The sequence below is a fragment of the Benincasa hispida genome, chromosome 5 (assembly GCF_009727055.1).
Source record: "Benincasa hispida cultivar B227 chromosome 5, ASM972705v1, whole genome shotgun sequence".
NCBI lineage: Eukaryota > Viridiplantae > Streptophyta > Magnoliopsida > Cucurbitales > Cucurbitaceae > Benincasa > Benincasa hispida.
In genome coordinates, this window is record NC_052353.1 from 51,786,609 (window position 1) to 51,811,654 (window position 25,046).

Sequence of the window (25,046 nt, forward strand, 5' to 3'; positions counted from 1 at the left end):
ATTTTAATATTATTTAATTTTAATATTTTTTTTAATAATTTATTGTTCAACAACTAGTTTCTTTGCACTCTAGAAAGAAAATTTTCACTATATAAATTAAAATTGAGTTGTTAATCTTAATTCAATATATGAAAATAAATAAATTAAATTTTTACATATTTACATTTTGCTTCTTTTTAGAAGAAAATTTTAAAAAAATGACCTAATTAACCCGAACTATCCCAACCCAAATATTGAATTGGATCTAAGAAGTCTTTCAACCCAACCTAATCCAACCCATGAACACCCCTAGTACAAGGACTTAACATTTCCCCTTAGTATTCCAATACATGTAGCTATCCATTTAACCTTATTAATGTTGTCTTATAAATAGTTTTCACTTTCTAATTTTTTTAATTAATATTTATTATTATGGATACAATACTATTTCATTGATAGATGAAATATCTAAAGGTATACAAAAGAGTCTCGATTAAAAGGAATACAAAAGATGTTTCCAATTAGTAATAAGGTAAGAGAACCTAGGACTCTTAACTCCGATAAAATTTTATACTAAAAGAATGCGTTGAAAATAACAGAATCAAGGACTTCTTTGGAAGATTCGACTTTTTCTTGGAAGATTCTAGCATTTATTCCATCCCGTATCTTCCACAAAACAACCATTGTTGTTAGCCCAAATGAGAAATTTAATAACAATGAAGCTACAAAAAAAGATTTATTCCTGTCCAATTTTCAATTCTTCCTTTAGGTGTTGTTAAGGCTTAGATCTTGTTTTGAGTTCTTTCAATGGCAACGGCTACTCATGCTTAATATGGCAGGCAAGTCTTGCAGAAAAACATCTGATTGATGCACTACAACAGAGAGACCCCACACGTCGTCTAGGATCAAGTACTGGTGCTCATCTATGAAGCACAACGATACTTCATATGAGACAAAGAATCCGTATCAAACACTTATCGGATATCGATACTTTCATATACTTCCCAAATATGTATCTGACACGTGATTTGACGTATCTATTTCTACGCGTATCTTTTTTCAAAGAAAAATGACAAGCAACTCATCTAATCTTTCCCAATCTAAAACTAGGCAACCTATTTAAAAAACTCACTACTCAAGTCCAAAACTAAAAGGAGAAAAATAAATAAATAACCAAATCCTAGAATCATTTAATCTTCATTTTCACATTTGGGTCCCACAAAGTCTACCAAAATATAAAATATTTGGATATCTTCAACAATTCAATGAAGAAGTTCTTCGCTGATCTTCATATGAGTCACTTTTCTATTGCATTTTATTAACTAATGTACTTCAACATCTTAGATGTTGCTTTTATTGTATTGTATAGTGTTTGTATTCTATTTTGTGCTATTGTTATTAACTTGTATGCTAAATTTATCTATATCCTAAATTTTTTTAAGAAAAAAAAATCTATCTTCAACGTATCAGTATTTTCATTTTTTAAAAAAAAATATACATAAAAAATGACGTATCTTTAAACATATTCGTATCTTAGTTTTTTAGAAATTGACAAATTTTCGTATCTGATTGTATCCGTATCGTATAACCATATTTGTGTCTGTGCTTCATAGGTGTTGATAAAATCAAATGACATCCATTTTTTCGTCAAATAAATTGGCGTAAAATTTGAACCATGGTAATACTATTCATTTTAAACAACCACATCAAGTCTTAAATTTCAGCACAGAAGCTTAAGCAACAAATCCCCTGGAAAGCAAATCTCTTAGCATAAACAACATTTGTTTCTCTTTAGATGCAGACTGATGCGTTATTTTATTAAATGGAAATACGGATGATATACGTTGATGGATTGCGTTGTGCACTCAAGTTTCCCCAGCGGAATTCAAGTGTAAATTCCTCTGAGTTTCTTGGTAAGTCCAGGGTCGAACACAGGGACTTGTGAAAATAGATTGCATTTATAGTTTTTTATGAAAACTTTGCGGTAACCGGAAAAATAAATAAAATGTTTGGTTGTTGATTGCGTTAATTAAAAAGAAACAAATAAATGCGGTAGATTTGAGAAACGAAAGTTACGTTGATAGATGCAATGAGTATGCGATGAACGGGTTGAGAAGATCTCTAGCTGGCATTACTTGGGAATGCGTCGAACCTTGCGATCATGTTACTACCATGCACAGCAAGTCATTTTCCAATGTAAATACGATGCTTCTAAGTCTAGGATGCATGTGTTGAATGCAAAATGTCCATAGAGCTTATCCCTAAGTCTCTACTCTTGTCCTATGCGTTGATGCAAGATGCATGAAAGCAAGGTGACCGCATACAATCATATTTTATCACTAAGATACATGCGATGCGTTAATGACAAATAGTGCTCATTTCTAAGCACCTATCTCTCGTTTATGCGTTCTAATCTGGTTCTTCCAAACTTAGATTCTAACCTGACTTTCCCAAGTCTAGATCATGTCCTTAGACTACTCTCTCGAGTATCTCTAATAGACGAATGAAGCATACATAAACAAGATAATCGCAAGGAATGAAGATTCCCTAGTTGTGCTAGCTAAATGCTTCTCAACCCATTCAACTAATTTAGCTACTCATGCGTGAATCACATAGAGCAAACAGATATAGAGAAAGAAATTTTATTCTTATAAATAAGTTAAGTACACAATGCCAATGGAAGTTTAAGGTAGAGAGCCTGGTAGAAATTCCTTGCTGACCGAGGCTTTTTACACTGAAATCTTTATTCTGATCTAAAGATATTCCCGCTTCTATAGACGTTGGCCCTCTCTCTGTCTTTGTAGCTTCCAGCGCTCTCCCAAGCTTACCGGAACGATCTACCGGCACAACTTCTTCCTCGTATCCGCCTTAAGATGAAGGAAAACTAAAAATGAAGACGTGCGAACTGTAAAGTGGTGAATTAATCGACTGCTTCCATCTTCTCTGAAGAATGTACTTGGTATTTATAGAGTTTCCATGGTGAAAGCCGGTTTCTCTCTCCCAGTTGTACAGATGGGACAGCTTTAATTCCTGACTAATGCACAGGATAATTGTCACCGATAAAGCTGAATGTACTTCGTGACCGTTATCAGCTATCAACTTAATTTGGATCCGATTGTCGTCAGCTTTCTGCCCCATTGCTCTTAATTATCCTTTCACCCGGATGCTTCTACCATGTTGCGCTGACCAAGTTGTGGTGATTCTTCTTGGGCGAATATTTGTGAGCACGATCATCGTAAAGTCTTGCGATGAAGTTGGGTTCGACCAATGTATTCCTATGATCGCAATCTCTGCATTGCGTTAACGCATATTTTGCACAAAAATGTAAAAACTAACTGCTCTAATGTGTTGGACGCATGTGACCGCAATATTATAGAATTTATGCTTAATGGACGCAATTTAACATATTTAATCAATGCAATCCAACATTGTTTAAGAACTTAGTACTATGATAACGTGCATTTCTGCTCGTTATCACACCCCCAAATTTAAACAATGCATGTCCTCAAGCATAAGCTAAAGTTTCCTTTAGCAAGTTAAGCACAAAATTCTTTCCCTAGATTTCTAAGGATACTTCGTTCAAATCCTATATGCCAAAATTTCCTTAAGTCTTATTCAAGTCTCTTCCTAAAATATTTCTAAGACTTAGGGATTGCAAGCTTAACTTTCAAAAGGACTTTACTAAATTCTGGAACATCGCATGATTTATTTCAAAAAGAAAATTTTCCTTCGAGGTGTCAAATGATTTATCCTTGCACAAAAATTTTCTTTATTGCTATTTTTTTTTCTGATCTTGCGCTGATCCGAATGTCTTGCCTTCGTTTTGGCTTGTCCCCACGGGTGTCATGCGGACATCCAACTACGGGTAAGTGCCTTTCACAACTTAACTCTTATCAACATGGGTTTCTCATTGTATTGACAATAGAGTTGTTATTCTAAAAAAAATATATATTTTTTATTTTTTTTATAGTAAGGTCGAAAATAAATACCTCACCCCCAAATTTAAAATGCGGCATTGTCCTCATCGCCAAAAGACATTAAAATAGGTCATGCAATGGTCATAGAATGCGTTGTAAAGAGAGTTTGAAAGAAAGATAGCAAACTCCTAACTTCTAGAAATATTTCATGAGGTGACTATATTAAGATTAAGTTGACTCTAATATATACGAAAGACATAGAAGCATATTTTTTCATCATTGAAATCATACTTGGCAAAGAAACAACATGCGGTGAACTACTAAATTTATCTACTTGTTAAATGATTGCGGTAATCAGGGAGGATGCAGTGATAAAACTGTGAAAAGTAAAATGCAATGTGATAGCGCAAAATTTGAAATAAAGATAAGGAAGAGTATACCCCCAAATTTTGCGTTGTCGCCCGCATTGTGTATTGATGCATCCATCCTTGCAGTGATCTCTACTTTTGTGGATTGCGGTGATGGACTGAGATCATTTGCTTCTTCGAAATCCTGTGCCTTAATCCTTATAAACAGACAAAGAGACGGCCAAATGATTTTAAAACAAAACAAGAAGTTTTTTTTTAAGAGAAAAATAAGTGAAATACAGATAATAATAAAGTGACGAAGAGTTAAATATTCAAGAGTTGAGTAATGGATAGTCCGGGTTTTTCAACTTTGCGGAGATTATTTCTAGCTAGAAATCTCCTCCACAATATGCCTTTATCTGTTGTCCATTAACTTTAAATATTCGACTACCATCCTCGGTGATTAGCTCCACTACACCATGTGGAAATATTGCTTTAAAAATGAAGGGACCGGACCAACACGATTTTAATTTTCCCAAGAAGAGCCGCAATCTTGAATTGAAGAGTAAGACTTTTTGCCCGACTTAGAGGTTTCTAGCACATATACGTTCATCATGCCAGCGCTTAGTGCGCTCTTTATAAATCTTCACATTCTCATATGTGTTGACCCTCCATTCTTCTAGCTCGACCAGCTGCAGTTTTCGCGCTTCCCCTGCTTTCTTCAAATCAAAATTCAGTTTCTTGACCGCCCACAATGCTTTGTATTCCAGCTCCAAAGGAAAATGACACATCTTGCCAAATACCAATGCATAGAGGGACATACCTATAGGTGTTTTAAATGTGGTCCGATATGCCCACAACGCATCATCAAGCTTCATCGCCAAATCTTTCCGCGAAGATTTTACCACCTTCTCAAGTATCAACTTAATTTCTCTATTGGATACTTTAGCCTGACCATTCGTTTGTGGATGGTATGCGATGGCCACCTTGTGGAGGATATTGTATTTACGCAACAGCTTCTTTATATTGTGATTGACAAAGTGTGATCCTTCATCACTTATGATGGCACGGAGAGTGCTAAAACGAGTGAAAATATTTTTCTTGAGGAACTGGGAGACTACCACCACATCACTTGCGGTGCATGCAATTGCCTCTACCCACATGGAAATGTAATCGATGGCCAATAAGATATAATGCTTGCCACGCAAAGGTGGGAATGGTCCCATGAAATCAATTCCCCAGACGTCAAATAATTCCAGCTCCAAGATAGTGTTCATTGGCATTGCATTCTTCCATGAAATGTTGTCCGTGCGTTGACACCGATCACATTTCATTGCGTAGTCAGTAGCATCCTTAAATAATGAAGGCCAAAAGAATCCACTTTGCAAAACTTTAGCTGCAATGCGTTTCCCTCTAGAGTGCCCGCCATATAGCAAATCGTGGCACTGTGACAATATGCATTGTTGAGCAGCATTTAGTATGCATAATCGAATGATTTGGTCTGCACCTCTTCTATACAGATTCGACTCATCCCAATTATAGTGTTTTCATTCATGCTTGAGCTTCTTCTGTTGATGGTAGGTGTAATCTTCAAGAAATTGTTCACAAACCAAATAATTAACGATGTCCGTATACTAGGGCAATTCTTCTATGTGGAATAGCTGCTCATCCAGGAACATGACACTCACCTCAGATTCATTGTGGTCAATCTCAGGATTTTCCAATCTGGACAACTGATCTGCAACTTGATGCTCTGTCCCCTTCCGATCAATTATTTCAATATCGAATTTTTGAAGGAGAAAAACCCATCTGATCAATCTCAGCTTTGTGTCTTTTTTTGTCATTAAATATTTGATTGCCCGAGTAATCAGTGTGAATGAGCACCTTTGTTCCCAACAGATATGCCCTGAATTTCTCCAACACAAAAATCACAGCCTGGAGTTCTTTTTCAGTGGTGGTATAATTTATTTGAGCAGGATTTAGAGTTTTACTCGCATATGCGACGGGGTACAAAATAGTTTTCTTCTTTTGCGCTAATGCAGCCCCCATCGCATACCCGCTTGCATAGCATATGATTTCAAATGGCATTGTCCAAATCTGGCGCAATTAGTATGGGTGCGGTAATCAGTGCATCTTTTAATACTCTGAATGCGTTTGAAGCAGTTGTTGTCAAACTCAAATTTCCTGTCCGCCTCTAACAACGCCACTCAGTGGTTGTGCAATTTAGAAAAGTCCTTGACGAATCGTCTGTAAATCCAGCATGCCCCAAGAAGCTTCACATAGCCTTCACGCTAGTTGGAGGTGAGAGTTTTTCAATTGCTTCTAATCTTTTGCTTTGTCTACCTCCACCCTTTCTGGGAGATTTGTGTCCCAACACTATACTCTCTTTCACCATGAAGTGACATTTTTCTCAATTGAGCACCAGATTTGTCTCTTCACATCTTTTCGAATCTTCACTAAGTGGCTAAGTAGACTTCATAAGTGTTTCCATAAACAGAGAAGTCATCCATAAATATTGTCCACAGAGTCCTCGAGAAAATCTAAAAAGATCGTCATCATGCACCTCTGAAACGTGCTCGGCGCATTGCAGAGGCCAAAAGGCATGCGGCGAAAAAGCGAATATCCCATATGGGCAGGTGAATGTAGTCTTGTCTTAATCTTTAGCAACTATCATGATTTGATTATATCCAGCATACCCATCCAAGAAGCAGTAAAAAATTCCTTACTAGTCTGTCTGCATTTGATCAATGAATAGCAGAGGAAATGATCTTTCTTTGTGGCCGCATTCAATTTGTGGTAGTCCATACATATGCGCCATCCAGTGATGGTTCTTTACGGTAATTAATTCATTGTTCTCATTTGGGACTACCATTATTCCACCTTCTTCGGCACACATCTTACCGGGGTTAACCCACGTGCTATCTGCAATCAGATAGATAATGCCCGCATGCAGCCATTTGATAATCTCCTTCTTGACGACCTCCTTTGTCGTAGGGTTAAGTGTGCGTTGATTTTCAATAGTTGCTTTGTGGTCGTCCTCAAGACGAATGTGGTGCATGCAATACGCGGGACTAATTCCTCTAATGTCAGCGAGCATCCAGCCAATTGCTCGTACATGTTTCTTGAGAATGCTCATTAACGCATTCTCTTGATCTTCGTTGAGCACAGAGGAAATTATCACTGGTAGCTTCTCATTCTGCCCCAGAAATGCGTACTTCAAATGGGTTGGTAGGGTTTTTAGTTCAAGTGTTGGTGGTTCCACGAGGGAAGATTGTGTTGTTTTTGTTTCTTCTTTTGGTTCTTCTTCTTGCATTAGGATTATTTCTTCTTCTTTGTTTGTTTTTGCTACGATCGCATTGCAGGTAGCTACGGATGCATTGGCATCCTCTTCTTCACACTCTTCATCAGACTTTTCTTCTTCAATCAAATTCAGGTCATCATCAGAATCTTGCAGGTCTTCTTCATCCGAAAATTTCATGGCACAAATTATATTAAATTTGAGCTTCTGTCCGTTTATACTCAAGGCGATTTCTCCCTTGTGCACATCAATTTGAGCACAACCCGTTGATAGGAAAGGTCGCCCCAAAATGATGGGCACATCTTTGTTGGCCTCATAATCTAGAATGATGAAGTCAACTGGCAGAATAAATTTATCAATCTTGATCAGCACACCCTTCACCTTACCTTCTGGATGAACCAGGGATCTATCAGCCAATTGGAGAGTCATTGATGTGGGCATAAGTTGCCCCACATTTAATTGTTTAAAAATTGACAGCGGCATCAAATTTATGTTGGCCCTCAAGTCACACAAGGTTTGCCCAATATAAAGTCCTCCTATGGAGCAAGGAATAGTGAAGCTCCCAGGATCGCTCATCTTCAGTGGGACAATGGATTTGGAACTTTGCTTTAATGCCACCCTGGCAAATTTTTCAGTGCCTCTTTTTTTAGTTACCATGTCTTTTAGAAACCTGGCATAGGCAGGCATTTCCTCAATCGCTTCACTGAAAGGAATGCTAACATGTAATTGCTTTAACATAGATAAGAAGCGTTGGTACTATACCTCTTCGTTTTTCTTCTTCCTTAGCCTCTAAAGGAAAGGTGGTAACTGAACTTTTACGGTTCCCGTTTCATTTAACTTTGAGATCGACGCAACCTCAAGTTCCACTACTTCATTTTCTCTTTCTTCTTCTTATGTTACCGCAATCTCAGGCTTAATTGCGATGGAAGTTATTCTACTATGCTTCTTCTTTTCCCTCTCCACAGTCTTTCCAGTTGTGACATTGCTCCTTACCCGATCTCCCTGGGTTGCGTGGAAGTTCGATAGAACTTGGCAGCGCCCCTTACGGTCTACTTTTCAGCTCACTCGCAATCTGGCCCATTTGCAATTCGAAGTTGCAGATGGACGTAGCCTGACTTTGAAGCACTGTCTCGTTTTTCTCTATATATTGCTTCAACAGGCTCTCCAGAGAAGAAGATTGCGTTGGTTGTTGTGAGCTACTTGCTTGGTTGCTATATTGACCATTGTTACATTGGAAGAATCTTGGTGGCCCTTCTTTTTGCGCCACAGATTGAAAATTTTGTTGTTGATTCTTTCAAGCAAAATTGGGGTGGTTTCTCCACCCAGGGTTGTAAGTGTTTGAAAAGGGGTTATTCTTTATAAAATATACAGACTGTGGATTTTGCGGGCAATGCTTCCATCGCATGCCCATCACGCAAGTCATACACCTGCGGTGTTTTGACCGATTGCGTTGATTTGCCCACATTGCGGTGTTGCTGCTATACGCCATTCCTTGAATAAAATTCATCATTGTGGTCATTTGATTTTGTAATGAAATAATAGGCACCGTTATTTTGTTAGAATCTTTAAGTCTTAACTTTGGTCACCTCCTCCAGTCTTCATGGTTCTTAGAGATACGGTCCAGGATATTCTTCACCTAATGTACGTTTGTCAAGTAGACCACTAGTAGCTACCGCATTGGCAGCGGTCTGTGAAGCGGGATTCAAAACGTGATAGAAATTTTCCATTTGAAGTAGTCTAGTAGCCCATTATGCGGACAATCTCGGACCAACTTTTTAAACCTCACCCAGGCATCGCTGACGATTCGTCCATATTTGTTCAAAAATCTGTAATAAGCTTTTTTCGTATTGCGTTCTCGGTAGTGGAATTTTTTCATGATTTCTCCACTACCTGCTCCCAAGAAGTAATCTCTCCTGGTTCAAGCGAATAAGCCCATTTCCTGCCTGATCATAGAAAGAAAATGGAACACGTTAATCGAACTTCCTCGCAGAGATTTCGGAACACAAAAGTATTGCAGATTTCCATACAATTTCGAAGGTGGGCGTGCAGATCCTCGCTACGCCTTCCTCCGAATTGACCTGCAGTCTGGATCATCTGCAGCATCACTGATTTCATCTCGAATCTGCTTCCGTCGAAGGCAGACCTCATGATTCCCGGAGAGAAATCATAGAGGTTTGGCGATGCATAGTCCCTAATGGGCCTATAGCGATCGTTTGCCAACAGAATCGGATTCTCCATGACATTGTTATCGTTTGGTGCTCCATCTCCAGACTGCTCCGCCATCTCTTCTTTATCAGATTGTGGTTGCTATTGGCAGTATCTCAATCTTCGTCTAAAAGTCCTCTCAATCTCCAGGTCGTAATTCGCCAGAGATTAAGAGTCCTGCAAAGAATTAAAAAAAAATTGTCGTTAACAAACTATTTTGCCGAAGTCCTCGACAACGGCGCCAAAAACTTGATGCATTATTTTATTAAGTGGAAATACGGATGATATGCATTAATGGATTGCATTGTGCACTCAAGTTTCCCTAGGGGAATTTAAGTATAAATTCCTCTAAGTTTCCTGGTAAGTCTAGGGTCGAACACAGGGACTTCTGAAAATAGATTGCATTGATAATTTTTTATGAAAACTTTGCGGTAACCGGGAAAATAAAAAAGTGTTTGGTTGTTGATTGCATTGATTAAAAAGAAACAAATAAATGCGGCGGATTTGAGAAACGAAAGTTGCGTTGATAGATGCAATGAGTATGGGATGAACGGGTTGAAAAGATTTCTAGCTGGCGTTACTTGGGAATGCGTCAAACCTTGCGATCATGTTACTACCATGCACAGCAAGTCATTTTCCAATGTAAATGTGATGCTTCTAAGTCTAGGACGCATGTGTTGAATGCAAAATGTCCATAGAGCTTATCCCTAAATCTTTACTCTTGTCCTATGCGTTGATTCAAGATTCATGAAAGCAAGGTGACCGCATACAATCATATCTTATCGCTAAGATGCATGCGATGTGTTAATAACAAATAGTGCTCATTCCTAAGCACATATCTCTCGTTTATGCGTTCTAATCTAGTTCTTTCAAATCTAGATTCTAACCTGACCTTCCCAAGTCTTGATCCTGTCCTTAGACTACCCTTCCGAGTATCTCTAATAGACTAATGAAGCATACATAAACAAGATAATCGCAAGGAATGAAGATTCCCTAGTTGTGCTAGCTAAATGCTTCTCAACCCATTCAACTAATTTAGCTACTCATGCGTGAATCACAAAGAGTGAACAGATATAAAGAAAGAAATTTCATTCTTATAAATAAGTTAAGTACACAATGCCAATGGAAGTTTAAGGTAGAGAGCCTGGTAGCAATTCCTGGTTGTACAAATGGGACAGCTTTAATTCCTAACTGATGCGCTGGATAATTATCACCGATAAAGTTGAATGTACTTCATGACCGTTATCAGCTATCAACTTAATTTGGATCCGACTGCCGTCAGCTTTCTGTCTCATCGCTCTTAATTATCCTTTTACCCGGATGCGCCCACCATGTTGCGTTGACCAAGTTGCGGTGATTCTTCTCAGGCGAATGTTTGCGAGCACGATCATACAAAGTCTTGCGGTAAAGTTGGGCTCGACCAATGTATTCCTATGATCGCAATCTCTGCATTGCGTTAACGCATATTCTGCACAAAAATATAAAAACTAACTGCTCTAATGTGTTGGACGCATAGGACCGCAATATTATAGAATTTATGCTTAATGGACGCAATTTAACATATTTAATCAATGCAATCCAACATTGTTTAAGAACTTAGTACTATAATAACGTGCATTTCTGCCCGTTATCACAGACACAACCATCACTAGAAGTAGCCCTTCAAATAATTGAGAGTGATCCAAAAGCTAATGATTTGAAGTGGAAGATGGAGTGCTCAGTCATTCAATGGGTGCTGATATTTTCTAAAGGAATTTCTATCTCAGCAGAAAACTTAAGTATGTGGTAAGAGCCTATTGGTTGTTTGGTGGCCATGGGCTGGCAGAAAAAGACAGTTATATTTTAACTCGAAGATTGTAAGGTACCTAGATAAGAATATATTAATATGGTTATCGATAAGGAACATATTAGTAAAAAGCTAATAAGTTGGTTAAGGTTTTTAGTTATAAATGGACATAATGGATTGAAAAAAAGGTGTGAAGAATTTAGAATAGTGTTTGGCTCTTGGGAGAGGATTCTTAGTCTATAGAATGTGTTGAAGAGTTTGTTCATCTATCTTTACTCGTTTTAGTTGTTATCTTGGTATGGTGAGCTTCAAGGATTTCTGTGTTTTTGTTGGGATTTTCTATTTGCAGAGAAAAGAAAAATAATTTTTGTTGGGCGTTTGGTGTACATAGTTGAGTTGAGTTGATAATTATTATAGGAGGAGAGTAATTGGGAGAGTTGATGCAAATAACGAGATGAGAAATGTGAGTTAACGCGAATAACGAGGTAATAAACCTCTTTAGCAATAATAGTATATCATTCATAAGTATTCAACCTATAAATATTGTGTATATGTGTTTTTTAATAGAACATTTAACAATAAATCCATTGATATCATGGTTAAAGCCACAGAGAAATCTCAATGGCTACCTTTATGGTAAAGTCAGATTTCTAGAGATACTCTCGTCCTCTGAAGGTCATTAGTTCAACCTCATAGGTGAAATGTTAAACCCATTTGATTTTTTTATGGTGGGTCTCTTTTTACGGTGTTTACTTTTTTCTACTCATTCTCTCTTTGTTATACTGAAAATAGTATGTATAATGCACTCCAAACATAGAGTATTATATCCTACAAAGTATTGTAATCCATCGACTATAATAACCAACCCAACATTTCAATTGATCTCTAGTTTTTTGTTTTGAAAATTAAGCTTATAAATACCACTTTCACTCTATTGTTTTCTTGTTTTTGTTATCATTTTCTATAAATGTTATAGAAAACCCAAGATTTGATTTCATTTAGGGAAAAAAGGTGGTATTTGTTTCAGAATTCAAATGATTTCATCTTTATTAAAAAAGCCTTTGTTTTCTTTTTTTAGAAAAAACAATTTTAAAAGCCTATACATAATCATTTTGTTTTTTATTTTAAAACATATGCATATAAATTGCAATTACTATGCCATCTATAGTTTTTTTTTAATTTATTTATTACTTACTTTTTAAACTTGTTTTAAAAAATGAAGTCAATTTTTTAAAATTAAAAAAATAAATAAAATCTCTTTAAAAACTTGATTTTGTTTTAGAAATTTTGGTTAGAATTCCCACTTGCTTTTAAGGTGGAAAACTTACCCCAAACAATTGTATACAAACAAGCATAATTTTCCAAAATCGAAACAAAATAGTTGTCGTATAAGAACCAAAAGTTACAATTACAATCTCATTTGATAATGATTCCATTTTTAGTTTTCTACTTTTGAAATTTATGCTTTGGTTCCTCTAATTTCATTTAAATTTCTAGTCAAACTTTCGAAAACATAAATAAATAAATAAAAGTTTTTTAAGTTTTCCAAACTTAGCTTCGTTTTTTAATAATTGGTCTAAAAAACTATAGATAAGAGTAGTACTCGTAAGCTTCATTTTCTAAAAATCAAATAGCTATCAAACGAACAAAAACGATGGCTATCAAATGAGTCCGTTCTTTTCTCCAAAATTTGACATGAAATTATGAAAAAATTAGGAAATAAGAAAACGAAACAATCAAACTCATAACATGGAAAGTAGTGTTTATAAGTGTAATGTTCAAAAATAAAAAAGAATTATCAAACGAGCTTAATTAACACAAAATCCTTGTTGGTTTAGGGTTGGCCAATGCTTCTCAAGAATTAGGGAAGACGAAGAGGCATAATACAAGGATGGGAATAGGACCCTTGACACATCAATTTAAAATAAAATAAAATAAAACAAAAGAGAAAATAGAGTGTCCAAATTTTAGAATGTTAAACAAAAATAGGATGCATTAACAATTTTCAAATATAATTTTAACAAAAGTATATAAATTAGATCGATTATAATAATTTAGAATTTAATTGAAACATTTATAAGTTTCATACGATATTTGAAGGAGAGTGTAAATTAATATATTTACAAAAGTTCGGAGTTTAAATTGATACAATTATTAAAATTTTGTTGATTTAGTTCCTATACTTTTAATATTTACTCTTTCAATTTTAATAAATAAGAATTTAGTCTCTTATGAAGTTTGTAACATTTTAGTATATAAGGAAAATTTTCATCAAAATTAAGTGTCGATTTTGTATACGCAATGACCTAGTCTTTATAGTTTATAAATAGATTTCAATCAATTTATGGATCCACATTCATAAGAAATTTCATTAAATCTTGATAAATAATTTTCATGATAAGAACAAAAATCTTGCAAATTGGAGTAATTATTTTAAATAGTAAAATGGGTAAAATATTTATAGTAAGTAGGACATTTAAAGGTATATTGTATTTTTGTTATTGCAATGTCCAATTTAAATTATTTTCACCGTTTTTAATATATAATATTTGTTCTTTCTAGTTTTTCTGAAGACACCATATAAAGATTTCAATTAAACGATATTTTTAGATTTTGTGATTTATATTAATTGATCCTATCATAGTCCAAAATTTCTATTTTCTTCCAATTTCTCAAAATTTCAAAATTTTCATCAATATTTCGATATTTCTATTGAAATTTCGATAGTGATTTTCTTCAATTGCTTGAATTTTCTCAAAATTTTGAAACTTTCATCGATAATTCTATCAAAATTTTGAAATTTCGATATCTTTTTAAAGCAATTAATTATGTTAGTTCAAGAAAAGTTTTCTCTTTTACCATATAAAATATTTATTTTCAAGAGACCACATATTTTCAGCCAAATATTTTCTACTTAATATTTACATCATTTCACCTTAAATTTGAATTAATTTGAATTCTCTAATATTCATCTCATTTTCTCTCTAATTCTATCTACTTGTAGAGTTTTCTTTTTCTTCTTTCTTTTCTATTATATTGTGTTATGTTTAATGTTATTATTTTTTATTCTTATTATGTTATGTTAGTTTAATGCTATGATTTTTCATTTTTGTATCCACCTCATTTTATAATAAGCAATTTACAATTATCTTATATGCAAATATTTCATATCCTTTAATGTTGTAATTAAATTCCAATATTCATTTTTTAAAAAATTTCTGCTTTCGGATCGATATTTACATAGATATTCTACAATATATATCTAAATATTATCTTATTGTATAGAAATGATAATTAAAAATGGTCATATTATAATCTAACTTAGCTACAATCAAAGTTCCATTAACTAATTATAACAATTTTTATCAATTTTCATAAAATTTTCCGAAATTTTCATCGATATTTTCATAAAATTGAGACTTCGATATGTCGATATTTCGAATTTTGATCCTATCTTATGTTAAATTTGGATTCAATTTGAGACTTAAATCAACTAAATTTGTTGTAAGGATTAACTATTTATTTACATTTGGGCATTTTAGTCCTTTGACAAATTTAATGTAATATTAAAATATTACATTTTGCCATTTTTAAAATTAAAATTTGTGAAAAAATCACCACATGAGTTGATGATTTTGGAGATGAGGCCCGGCCCAATCAATCATCTCACACCAATGCTCCATTAATCACTACATTTCCTTAAATTCTAGTAACCCATCTCCTCCTAATAACCACTTTCTTCCAACCCACCCACCTGGCCATTGCAATCTTCACTCACTCAGTAATTTCACTACACTTAATCGGTCCACTATTCCTAATTTTGATAGGTCGACATGTTAATATTTTCATCAATATTCATATTAAAAATCGCAAGATTTTTAAGTATAATTAAAATATTAAATCTAAATAATTTTTTAAATTTAAATATTAAAACATTATAGTTGGAAGAACTATCTAATGATAGGATAACATGCATCCTCGTATATGCCTGTGTATCCTCTTGGAATTTTTATATAGTCTCCTTCTCCCCATTTGGAGTCATATGAACGTCTAAAATAACAAAATCTGGTCCGTATCTAACCACCAATATTCGATGTTTGTTTTCATCTCAAACTGTTCATGGTCCGTAAAATTTTGAAAAAAAAATAATATTTTACTACAATATTAATAGAAATTTTGATAGTTTGATTTCAATCTTACTTTTTGTGTACCACTTCATTTCAACATGAGAACTGATTGTAGTCTATATATATTGCGTACTTAGAGCTTTTATAAGGGTCATTTCATCGTTCTACCTAATCATTTTGTATCCTGACAAATAGGAGGCCGTACAATAATATAGTTAGTTTATTGATTAGTAAATTCTAAAGTTAATTTTTTTTTAGTATTCAGGTTAATATTGATATTTCATTTATCATTCACTCGTTTCTTTGGTAGTGCCTTAACGTGCGCAATGTAATCAAAGTCTAATTCTAGTGCATTTTTATGTTTATTTAATTTTGGATATGTTTTATCCAACGACGGAGGAGATAGCAAAATGCATTAACAATTGTGATTTGCTTTGTTTCGATGCTATCTACAACAACATACGCCCAACAGGGCCTGGATTCGAATATATAAAATGAAAAATCACAAATATTTAAATTTTTATTATTTATCTAAATTCTCATACAAACACACATATATAAAAGAGAGAGGGACAAACCTTCATGTATTTAGTTTTTTACAGCAGATACTATTAAGGATGCCAACACAACCAACCACGTCATCAAAAGAAAAGCTACTCAACATCCCAGTCAACAATGAAAGTCATCATAATTACAGTCTTACCATTCAACAGAAGAATAGCTTAGTTACAAAAGGACCAATCAGGTCATAACACATGTGTAGCTACTTTGTTATTGATTTATTCCTAATTCCCAAAATAGGAATTCCAATTGTATAAATAGAACAATTCTGTATATTGAACAAAACAAGAAAAAATAGAAAAAAGGCAAGCTGGCCGATTTTTTCATTCCTCGTCTCTTCGTCTCCCTCGCCAATGGACTGCGACTCTTCGGCTTCCAGTTTTAGATTGATATCGCTTCAGCTTCCGTTTTTGACTTGGTATCAGAGCAATAATGACCAACGTCAATCAAGGAAATCTGGGAACCACCCTCGGCACAGCCACCTTCAGCGGCCCACCCCTAAACCAACTTCTCAATCAGATAACTTCCATCAAACTCGATCGCAGCAACTTCCTTCTATGGAAAAACTTGGCGCTTCCAATCCTTCGCAGCTACCGACTCGAAGGGCACCTGACCGAACAAAAGGTATGACCCTCAATGTTCTTGCAATCTGCAGTTGGTGAGAGTATGCCGACTGAATCGACTGGAGCAGGTGCTACTCCGCTCAGCGCAGAAGGAAGTTTCGACAGTAGAGCTTCCAGCCCGTAGACAACACATGAGGTAAATTCTCAATACGAAGTGTGGATGGCTGTAGATCAACTTCTCCTCGGCTGGTTGTATAACTCCATGACACCGGAGGTCGCCGTTCAAGTGATGAGATGTGAATGTGCAAGGGATCTATGGACCAGCATCCAACAACTGTTTGATGTTCAATCCAGGGCTGAAGAAGACTATCTGAGACATATGTTTCAGACAACTAGAAAAGGCAATTTGAAAATGGAAGATTACCTTCGAACTATGGAAATGAATACTAATAATCTCGAGCAAGCTGGTAGTCCAGTGCCATCGAGAGCTCTTGTTTCGCAGGTGCTACTAGGACTTGATGAAGAGTACAATGCCATTATGGCCAAAATCTAAGGGATAGCTAACATGTCGTGGCTTGATATTCAATCGGAGCTTTTCCTATATGAAAAAAGGTTGGAACATCAGTCAAACCAGAAGACAACAGTAGGCTTCAATCAAGTCAACAATGCTTCAGTTAATATGAAAAACACAAGACATGTCAACCAAAGTAACAAGCCTAACAACAATAACCAATCCACTGGTGGTGGCCATGGTAGAGGTCGAGGCAAGGAAGAAACAACAACAAACCTGTATGTCAGGTCTGTGGGAAGATTGGGCACATAGCATTTTACTGCTTCAACAGGTACAATAGAAAATTTGTTCTCAATTCTCCTCAAAACAAGGGACAGCCCGTCCCTAACAACAACCAGGCCAAGAACACACAGCCTCATCCAACAGCCCTAGCCACTGCCTATGGAAGTAACCCCTTTCTGACAAGACAAGAAAATATGACTGATGCGAATTGGTATGCTGACAGTGGTGCCTTCAATCATGTCACCTCAGACTTTAACAATCTTGGCAACCCAACTGAATGTTCAGGTACTGAAGCAGTCACTGTGGCTAATGGTAATACTCTAGAAATTTCACATATTGGAACTGCATGTCTATCTAGTGATGTTTGCAATTTGAAACTGAATGATATGTTATGTGTGCCTGCCATAGCAAAAAATTTGGTCAGTATATCTAAGTTAACAAAAGACATTAACGTGTTTATTGAATTTCACATGAATTACTGTCTTGTTAAGGACAAGAGTACGGACAAACAATAATGAAGGGAGTGCTTAAAGATGGACTATATCAGTTAAAAGATGTTGAAGTTAGCTCGAAGTCAGCAGAAAACAGAGTACCATCGCAGCTAGTGCACAAGAATAAAAATCTGTCTGCTCTTAACATATCCTCTAAGCATAGGGTGTCTAAGATTACATGGCATAGAAGACTTGGCCACCCGTCATAAAAAACACTAGAGTTTATTATCAAAGAATGTAATCTTCCTTTATCATCTAATGAAGAGCTCCAATTTTGTGATTCTTGTAGCTATGGCAAATCACACTCTTTAGCATTCCCTAACTCTAACTCGAAAGCATCTGCAACTTTTGAACTAATACATACTGATTTGTGGGGTCCAGCCCCTCTCTTGTCTACAGATGGTTACAAATACTATGCTTCTTTATTGATGATCACAGTAGGTACACATAAATCTACCCTCTAAGATTAAAAAGTGACACACTTACAGCTTTTCAACATTTTCTCACCATGATACAAACCCAGTTCAATACCCTGATCAAATCCCTACAGTCGGATAATGGTGGAGAATTTATCAAAGTACATAAAGTCTGTCATCAACTTGGTATTGCCTCTAGGTGTACATGTCCATATACATCAACACAAAATGGAAGGGCTGAGCAAAAGCATAGGCACATAGTGGAAACAGGGTTAACCCTACTCGCCCAAGCACATCCTCCCTTACATCACTGGTGGGATGCTTTCCAATACTCAACACTGCTAATTAATGGCATTCCCACTCCTGTTCTAAAAGGACAATCCCTAATGGAAGTAATGTTCAAATAGAAGCTCAAGTTTGAGGACCTTCGAATATTTGGGTGTGCATGTTTCCCCTGCTTAAGACTGTACAATTCACATAAGTTGAATTATCGCACAGAAAAGTGCATCTACCTAGACCCTGCTATGAATCAAAAAGGATATAAATGCCTCAGCTCAAGTGGGAGGCTGTTCATCTCTCAACATGTTGTTTTTTATGAGACTGACTTTCTTTGTCAAATGTCTAATTCAGCTTGCAGGATAGCCAAACCAGAAGTTGCAGTCCATCTGGTTCACTGGCTGCCCCTCAGCCAAGACACACCGCACAGTGACTCTATGCCTTCTACATCCACAACCTCACCCTCACCAATAATCAGACCAACCCACACCCCATCACCAACTGAAAACACTACAGACAGCCCAGTCTTACCACCTTCCTCTTCTGATCGTTTACCCACCGATCGTGTACCTCCATTGTTTACTACCCAACCCACCAATCGTTTACGCACCGACTATTTACCCAACGATCGTTTACCTACCGATCATTTACCCACCGATCGTGTACCTTCATCGTTTACTGCCCAACCCACCAATCGTTTACCCACCGACTGTTTACCCAGCAATCGTTTACCTATCGATCATTTACCCACCGATCGTGTACTTCCATCGTTTACTGCCTTACCCATCAATCATTTACCCACCAATCGCTTACCCACCAATTGTTTACCCATCGATCGTGTACACATCGATCGTCAACCCACTGATCGTTTACCTTCATCGTCTACTACCCTCTCCACGCTTGATACTGTCCCACACCATTTACCAGTACCCATTCATCCCATGATTACCCAAGGAAAAGCAGGCATATTCAAACCCAAAATCTTGTCCTCACACACCCAAAAAGATTGGTCCCTCACTGAACCTACAAGAGTCACTGATGCGCTAAAAACCACTCAATGGAACACAGCAATGAGTGAAGAATTTGCAGCACTGATGAAAAACTAGACCTGGACTTTAGTTCTTCCGTCCCCATCGATGAACATTGTAGGGAATAAATGGATATTCAGAATCAAAAGAAGTCACAACGGCTCCATTCTACGTTACAAGGCACGACTCGTAGCAAAAGGCTTCCATCAAAATCCAGGCGTTGACTTCTTTGAGACATTTAGTCCAATGGTAAAGGCGTCAACCATCCGAATTATTGATAACTGGCAGAAATGCAAGCTTTTTATTTAGAATCATAAGGGCTAATAAGTAGAAAATCCAGTGATAATACTTAGAATTTGCGAAAAATTGAGTTTTGCGTCAATTAGCACCTAGATCCTCACTGACCCCAATATTATGCGTTACTCCATGCCAAAGTGTCTATTTTTGTAGCTATCGCAGGAATCAAACGCATGCGTTTGAAATAAGCAATCACAGACAAACGCATGCGCTGAAGCCAAGTGATCGCAAAGACAAATGCATGCGCTGAAGGCAGGCGATCGCAAAGACAAACGCATGAACTAAAGCTAGGCAATCGCAAAGACCAACGCATGCGCTGGAAGTTGCTATGATCGTATGCGTCCATCGCATGGAAGTTGCGGTAATCGAATGCGTCCATCGCATGGAAGTTGTGGTGATCAATTGGAAATTGCGGCCACAGAATGACAACCATAATAGAAGGACGATCGCAAGTTGGGTAGAACGCGTTGATGCTTCAGCTGAATCAAGCTCAGATGCATACCTTGAAAGTATCAACAAGATAAGTCGATGTGACATTGCCCGTACCGCGACAAAAGCATTAGTGAGCCATAACGCAATCATGACAGCTGTCGGCGTTTAAACTCTATAAATAGGTTTTTGGACCTTCATTTCAAGACATCCGAATTTCTGCCTCAAGGCAGAGATTTGTGATCACAAATGAGAGCCTGAACGAGATTTTCAGTGAGAATTCTTCATCTCTACAAACCAGATCGAGTGACGACCGGAGATAGAGCTTGAGAGAGACATCTCCACCATTCATCCATGACACCATCAGCAGCCTTGACGCAGAGTCCTTCCTTTCTCTTCTAATCTCTGTGTTGTATTACATTTTAGCTTAAGATATTAAGATATTTTGTAATCAATGCAAATCTTAACTCATTCATTGTCATCTTCTTCATCATCTTCATCTCTATCATAGTTTATCTTCAACATTTATTTATCAAAGACAATCGCATGCTTAATCGTGTAGCCTAGAGATAGGACGCATGAAGCAACTCACCGAGAGGTGTGCGTTGTGCGAGTATAGTGAGTTAATCCTCTTTGCTTGTAGAAAGGTTGTAGCAATGCCTGTCTATGGGATGTTACATTGCTTGTCTATAAATTAAATAGTCGTGTATAACTGCCTGAGAAGGTAAGAGATGGAACGCACTAAAGCAAAGTTCGCATTGTTCCTAGAGATAGGCACAATCTTATGCTCGACGCAACCATGCACTATAGAGATATAGTCATGCGGCTGACCACCGAGAGGTGTGCGACGCGTTAGTGCAATGAGTTGGGATTACTCGGGCGATTTAAGATAATAAACATTACTATACGTTAATGGTTGTTGTGTCTCTACTTATTCTCATCGCAAATCTTCTATTGCTCAATCTGTTTAGTTAGGAGTAGGAATAGTGTGTAAATCCATTAAACTTTTTTTTTTAATTTTTATTCATCGCCTCAAACGCATTGCTTCACAAACATTATTGAGTGACAAGTCCCTGTGTTCGACCTCAGATTACCTGAGAAACTTATGTTTGCATTATACTTGGTGCAAGCGTAAGAAAACTTGTGATAGGAACGCATGGTCATTGCATACTAGATTAGCGCATCTTCATTCCGACGCATGACCTCAGACGCATGGGTGCAAATGCATAAGCCATGTCTAATGCATGAATTCATGTACAGCCCCATCCATCCATAATAAATAATAAACAATCTTTTCCTAAATCCAACAATTATCATTAGCTTTCCTGTATCCAAAAGGTGGCAACTGAGGCAGTTAGATTTCAATAATGATTTCCTCTATGGGGTCCTCGATGAAGAAGTTTACATGTGCCAACCGCAAGGATTTGTTCATTCCCAACTACCAAATCATGTCTGTCGCTTGCACAAGGCCATATATGGCCTAAAACAAGCACCAAGGGCATGGAACAACACATTGAAGACAGCACTATGCAGCTGGGAATTTCAGAATGCTAAATCTGGTATATCCCTCTTCATACGTCGAAGCACTTCTACCTTGATATTATTACTGGTATATGTTGACAATGTTATTCTCACAGGCACCGATTAGCAGGTAATCGACAAGGTTGTAATAGCCTTGGACTCCAAGTTTGCTCTAAAGGATCTCGACTAACTTAGCTACTTCCTTGGAGTCCAACTTCACAATGTGGCCAATGGTGTTCTACCGAATCAGGAAAAGTATGTCTAGGACCTACTACACTGATTGGACCTTGGAGACCTGAAACCGGCATCCTCTCCAAGTGTACTGAATAAGCAACTATCCATCTCAGATGGCACACCCCTTGACGATCCCTATATCTATCGGAGCACCATTGGCGCCCTACAGTACCTAACCACAACGAGACCTGACATTACATATGTGGTTAATTACCTAAGTCAGTACTTAAAGCAACCTACGAACGTTCACTAGCAAACGGTGCAGAAATCATATGGGTCCAACAACTACTGTGTGAAATTGGTGTTAAACAGAAGTCGGCTTCAGTCCTCTAGTGTGATAACCTCAGCGTGGGTGNACGATCCCTATATCTATCGGAGCACCATTGGCGCCCTACAGTACCTAACCACAACGAGACCTAACATTACATATGTGGTTAATTACCTAAGTCAGTACTTAAAGCAACCTACGAACGTTCACTGGCAAACGGTGAAGAGAATACTAAGGTATGTGAGTGGCACTCGACACTTTGGCCTCTACATTCAACAGGGGTCCGATCTATCCATTTCGGCCTTCTCCGATGCAGATTGGGCAGCTAATATAGATGATCGTAAATCCGTTGCTGCATATTGCATTTTTCTTGGTGGTAATCTTATCTCTTGGTCTTCAAAGAAACAATCCGTTGTAGTCTGGTCCAGCACGAAATCTGAATACAGAGCACTAGCTCGTGCCTCTGCAGAAATCATATGGGTCCAACAACTACTGTGTGAAATTGGTGTTAAACAGAAGTCGGCTTCAGTCCTCTAGTGTGATAACCTCAGCGTGGGTGCTCTAGCCATAAATCTGGTGTTTCTTGCACGGACCAAGCACATTGATCGACATTCACTTTGTTCATGATGAAGTCCTCAGTGGTCAGCTTGATGTTCGATATGTACCATCCTCTGACCAAATAGCTGACTGTCTCACCAAGACACTAACACACAGTTCTTCAACCTTCGATCCAAACTCGATGTAGTCGAACTACCCTCTCGTTTGAGGGGGGATGTTAAGAATGCCAACACAGCCAGCCACGTCATTAAAGGAAAAGCTACTCAGCGTCCCAGTCAGCAAGGAAAGTCATCATAATTATAGTCTTACCATTCAACAGAAGAATAACTTAGTTACAAAAGGACCAATCAGGTCATAGCACATGTGTAGCTAGTTTGTTATTGATTTATTCATAATTCCTAAAATAGGGATTCTAATTGTATAAATGGAACAATTCTGTATATTAAACAAAACAAGGAAAAAAAATAGAAAAAAGGCAAGTTGGCCGATTTTTTCATTCCTCGTCTCTTCGTCTCCCTCGCAAACAGACCGCAACTCTTCGGCTTCCGATTTTAAGTTGATATCGCTTCAGCTTCCATTTTTTACTGATACCATCCCTCTCTTCCTCCAATCTACGGGTTATGTAGATGCTAGTAGTTTATTAATCAGTAGATTCTAAAGTTATCCCTATTTGGAACCTCAGCATTTGGAAAGATTCGAAATCTATTCGGATTTAAAATGAATTCACGTGTTTGGTTGCAAAAGAAAATCAAAAAATTTAAAATCATAACCGATTTCAATTTTTTTTTCCAAAAACATGTCCATACCCAAATGGTCGGATTACATCCTATATGTATCTATTGTTTCTTCAAAGTCATCTTATCTAATCGAGTGTAAACCTGATCTACACAAACATAATAAAATAAATCAATCAATCAATAAAATGGAATCTGAAATATCAAAAGATAGCGTCGTGAAAAAGAAAACAAAATAAAACAAAAACCTAAAATCCTATTGCTTGTGGAAAATTAGTATTGATGCAACTATATAGATTTTTCTTAATGAAAACTATAATTTAGATTGTCTTTATTAAAAAATAAATAAAAAGAAGTTANATTTATTGGGTAACAAATTAAAATGTTATAATTTTTTTTTTCTTTCTGTGATTATTCAAACATTACAATTTAATTTCTCTGATTTCAAATGAATCTGGTTCCAAATGTAAATAGGATTTTAAAATCATTTCCATCATTCTAAATTCTAGAATTTGAAATGATTTTTTTTTTAATATTCAGGTCAAGATTGATACCTCATTTCATTTGATCGTTTCTTTGGTATTGCTTTAATGTGCATAATGTATTTAAAGGCGAAAGGCCAATTCTGTTATGGCTATATGTTTACTTAATTTTGGGTATGCCCCGAATCAACGGCAAAAGAGTTAGTGAGTTGCGTTTCAATACTATCTATAACAATGAATGCCCAACATGGCCTGCTTCCGAATATATAAAATTGAAAATCACAATTGTTTGTATTTTTATTATTTATCAAAGTTCTCATATAAAGGCACATATATATAAGAGAAAGAGACAAACCTTCGCGTATTTGGTCTTTTATGTGAGTTCCTCCAATCTACGTATTCTAAAGATACTTGTTAGTTTATTGATTAGTAAATTCTAAAGTTAGTTTTTTTCTTTAATATTCGGGATAAGATTGATACTTCATTTGCCATTCTTTCGTTTTTTTGATAGTGCCTCAACGTGCATAATGTATTCAAATTCCAATTCTCTGATTGCACGTTTACTTAATTTGGGGTATGTCTGGATCAACGACTGAGGAGTTAGCAAAATGCGTTTACCTGTAAGAATTGCTAGCTGGTTTTGTTTCAATATTATCTACAACATTGTACACTCAACATGACCCTGCATTCGAATATATAAAATTAAAAATTATAATTACTTAATGTTTTATTATTT

At 36.5% G+C, this 25,046-nt stretch overlaps 1 protein-coding gene across 1 annotated transcript; it reads left to right on the top strand.

The window, feature by feature from the left end:
• Positions 1 to 19,100: 19,100 nt before the first annotated feature.
• LOC120077382 (cell wall protein SED1-like) lies at positions 19,101 to 19,865 on the top strand. The gene has a single exon (XM_039031267.1). The coding sequence runs from the start codon at positions 19,101 to 19,103 to the stop codon at positions 19,863 to 19,865; it is 765 nt and encodes a 254-aa protein (XP_038887195.1).
• The last annotated feature ends 5,181 nt before the right edge of the window (positions 19,866 to 25,046 follow it).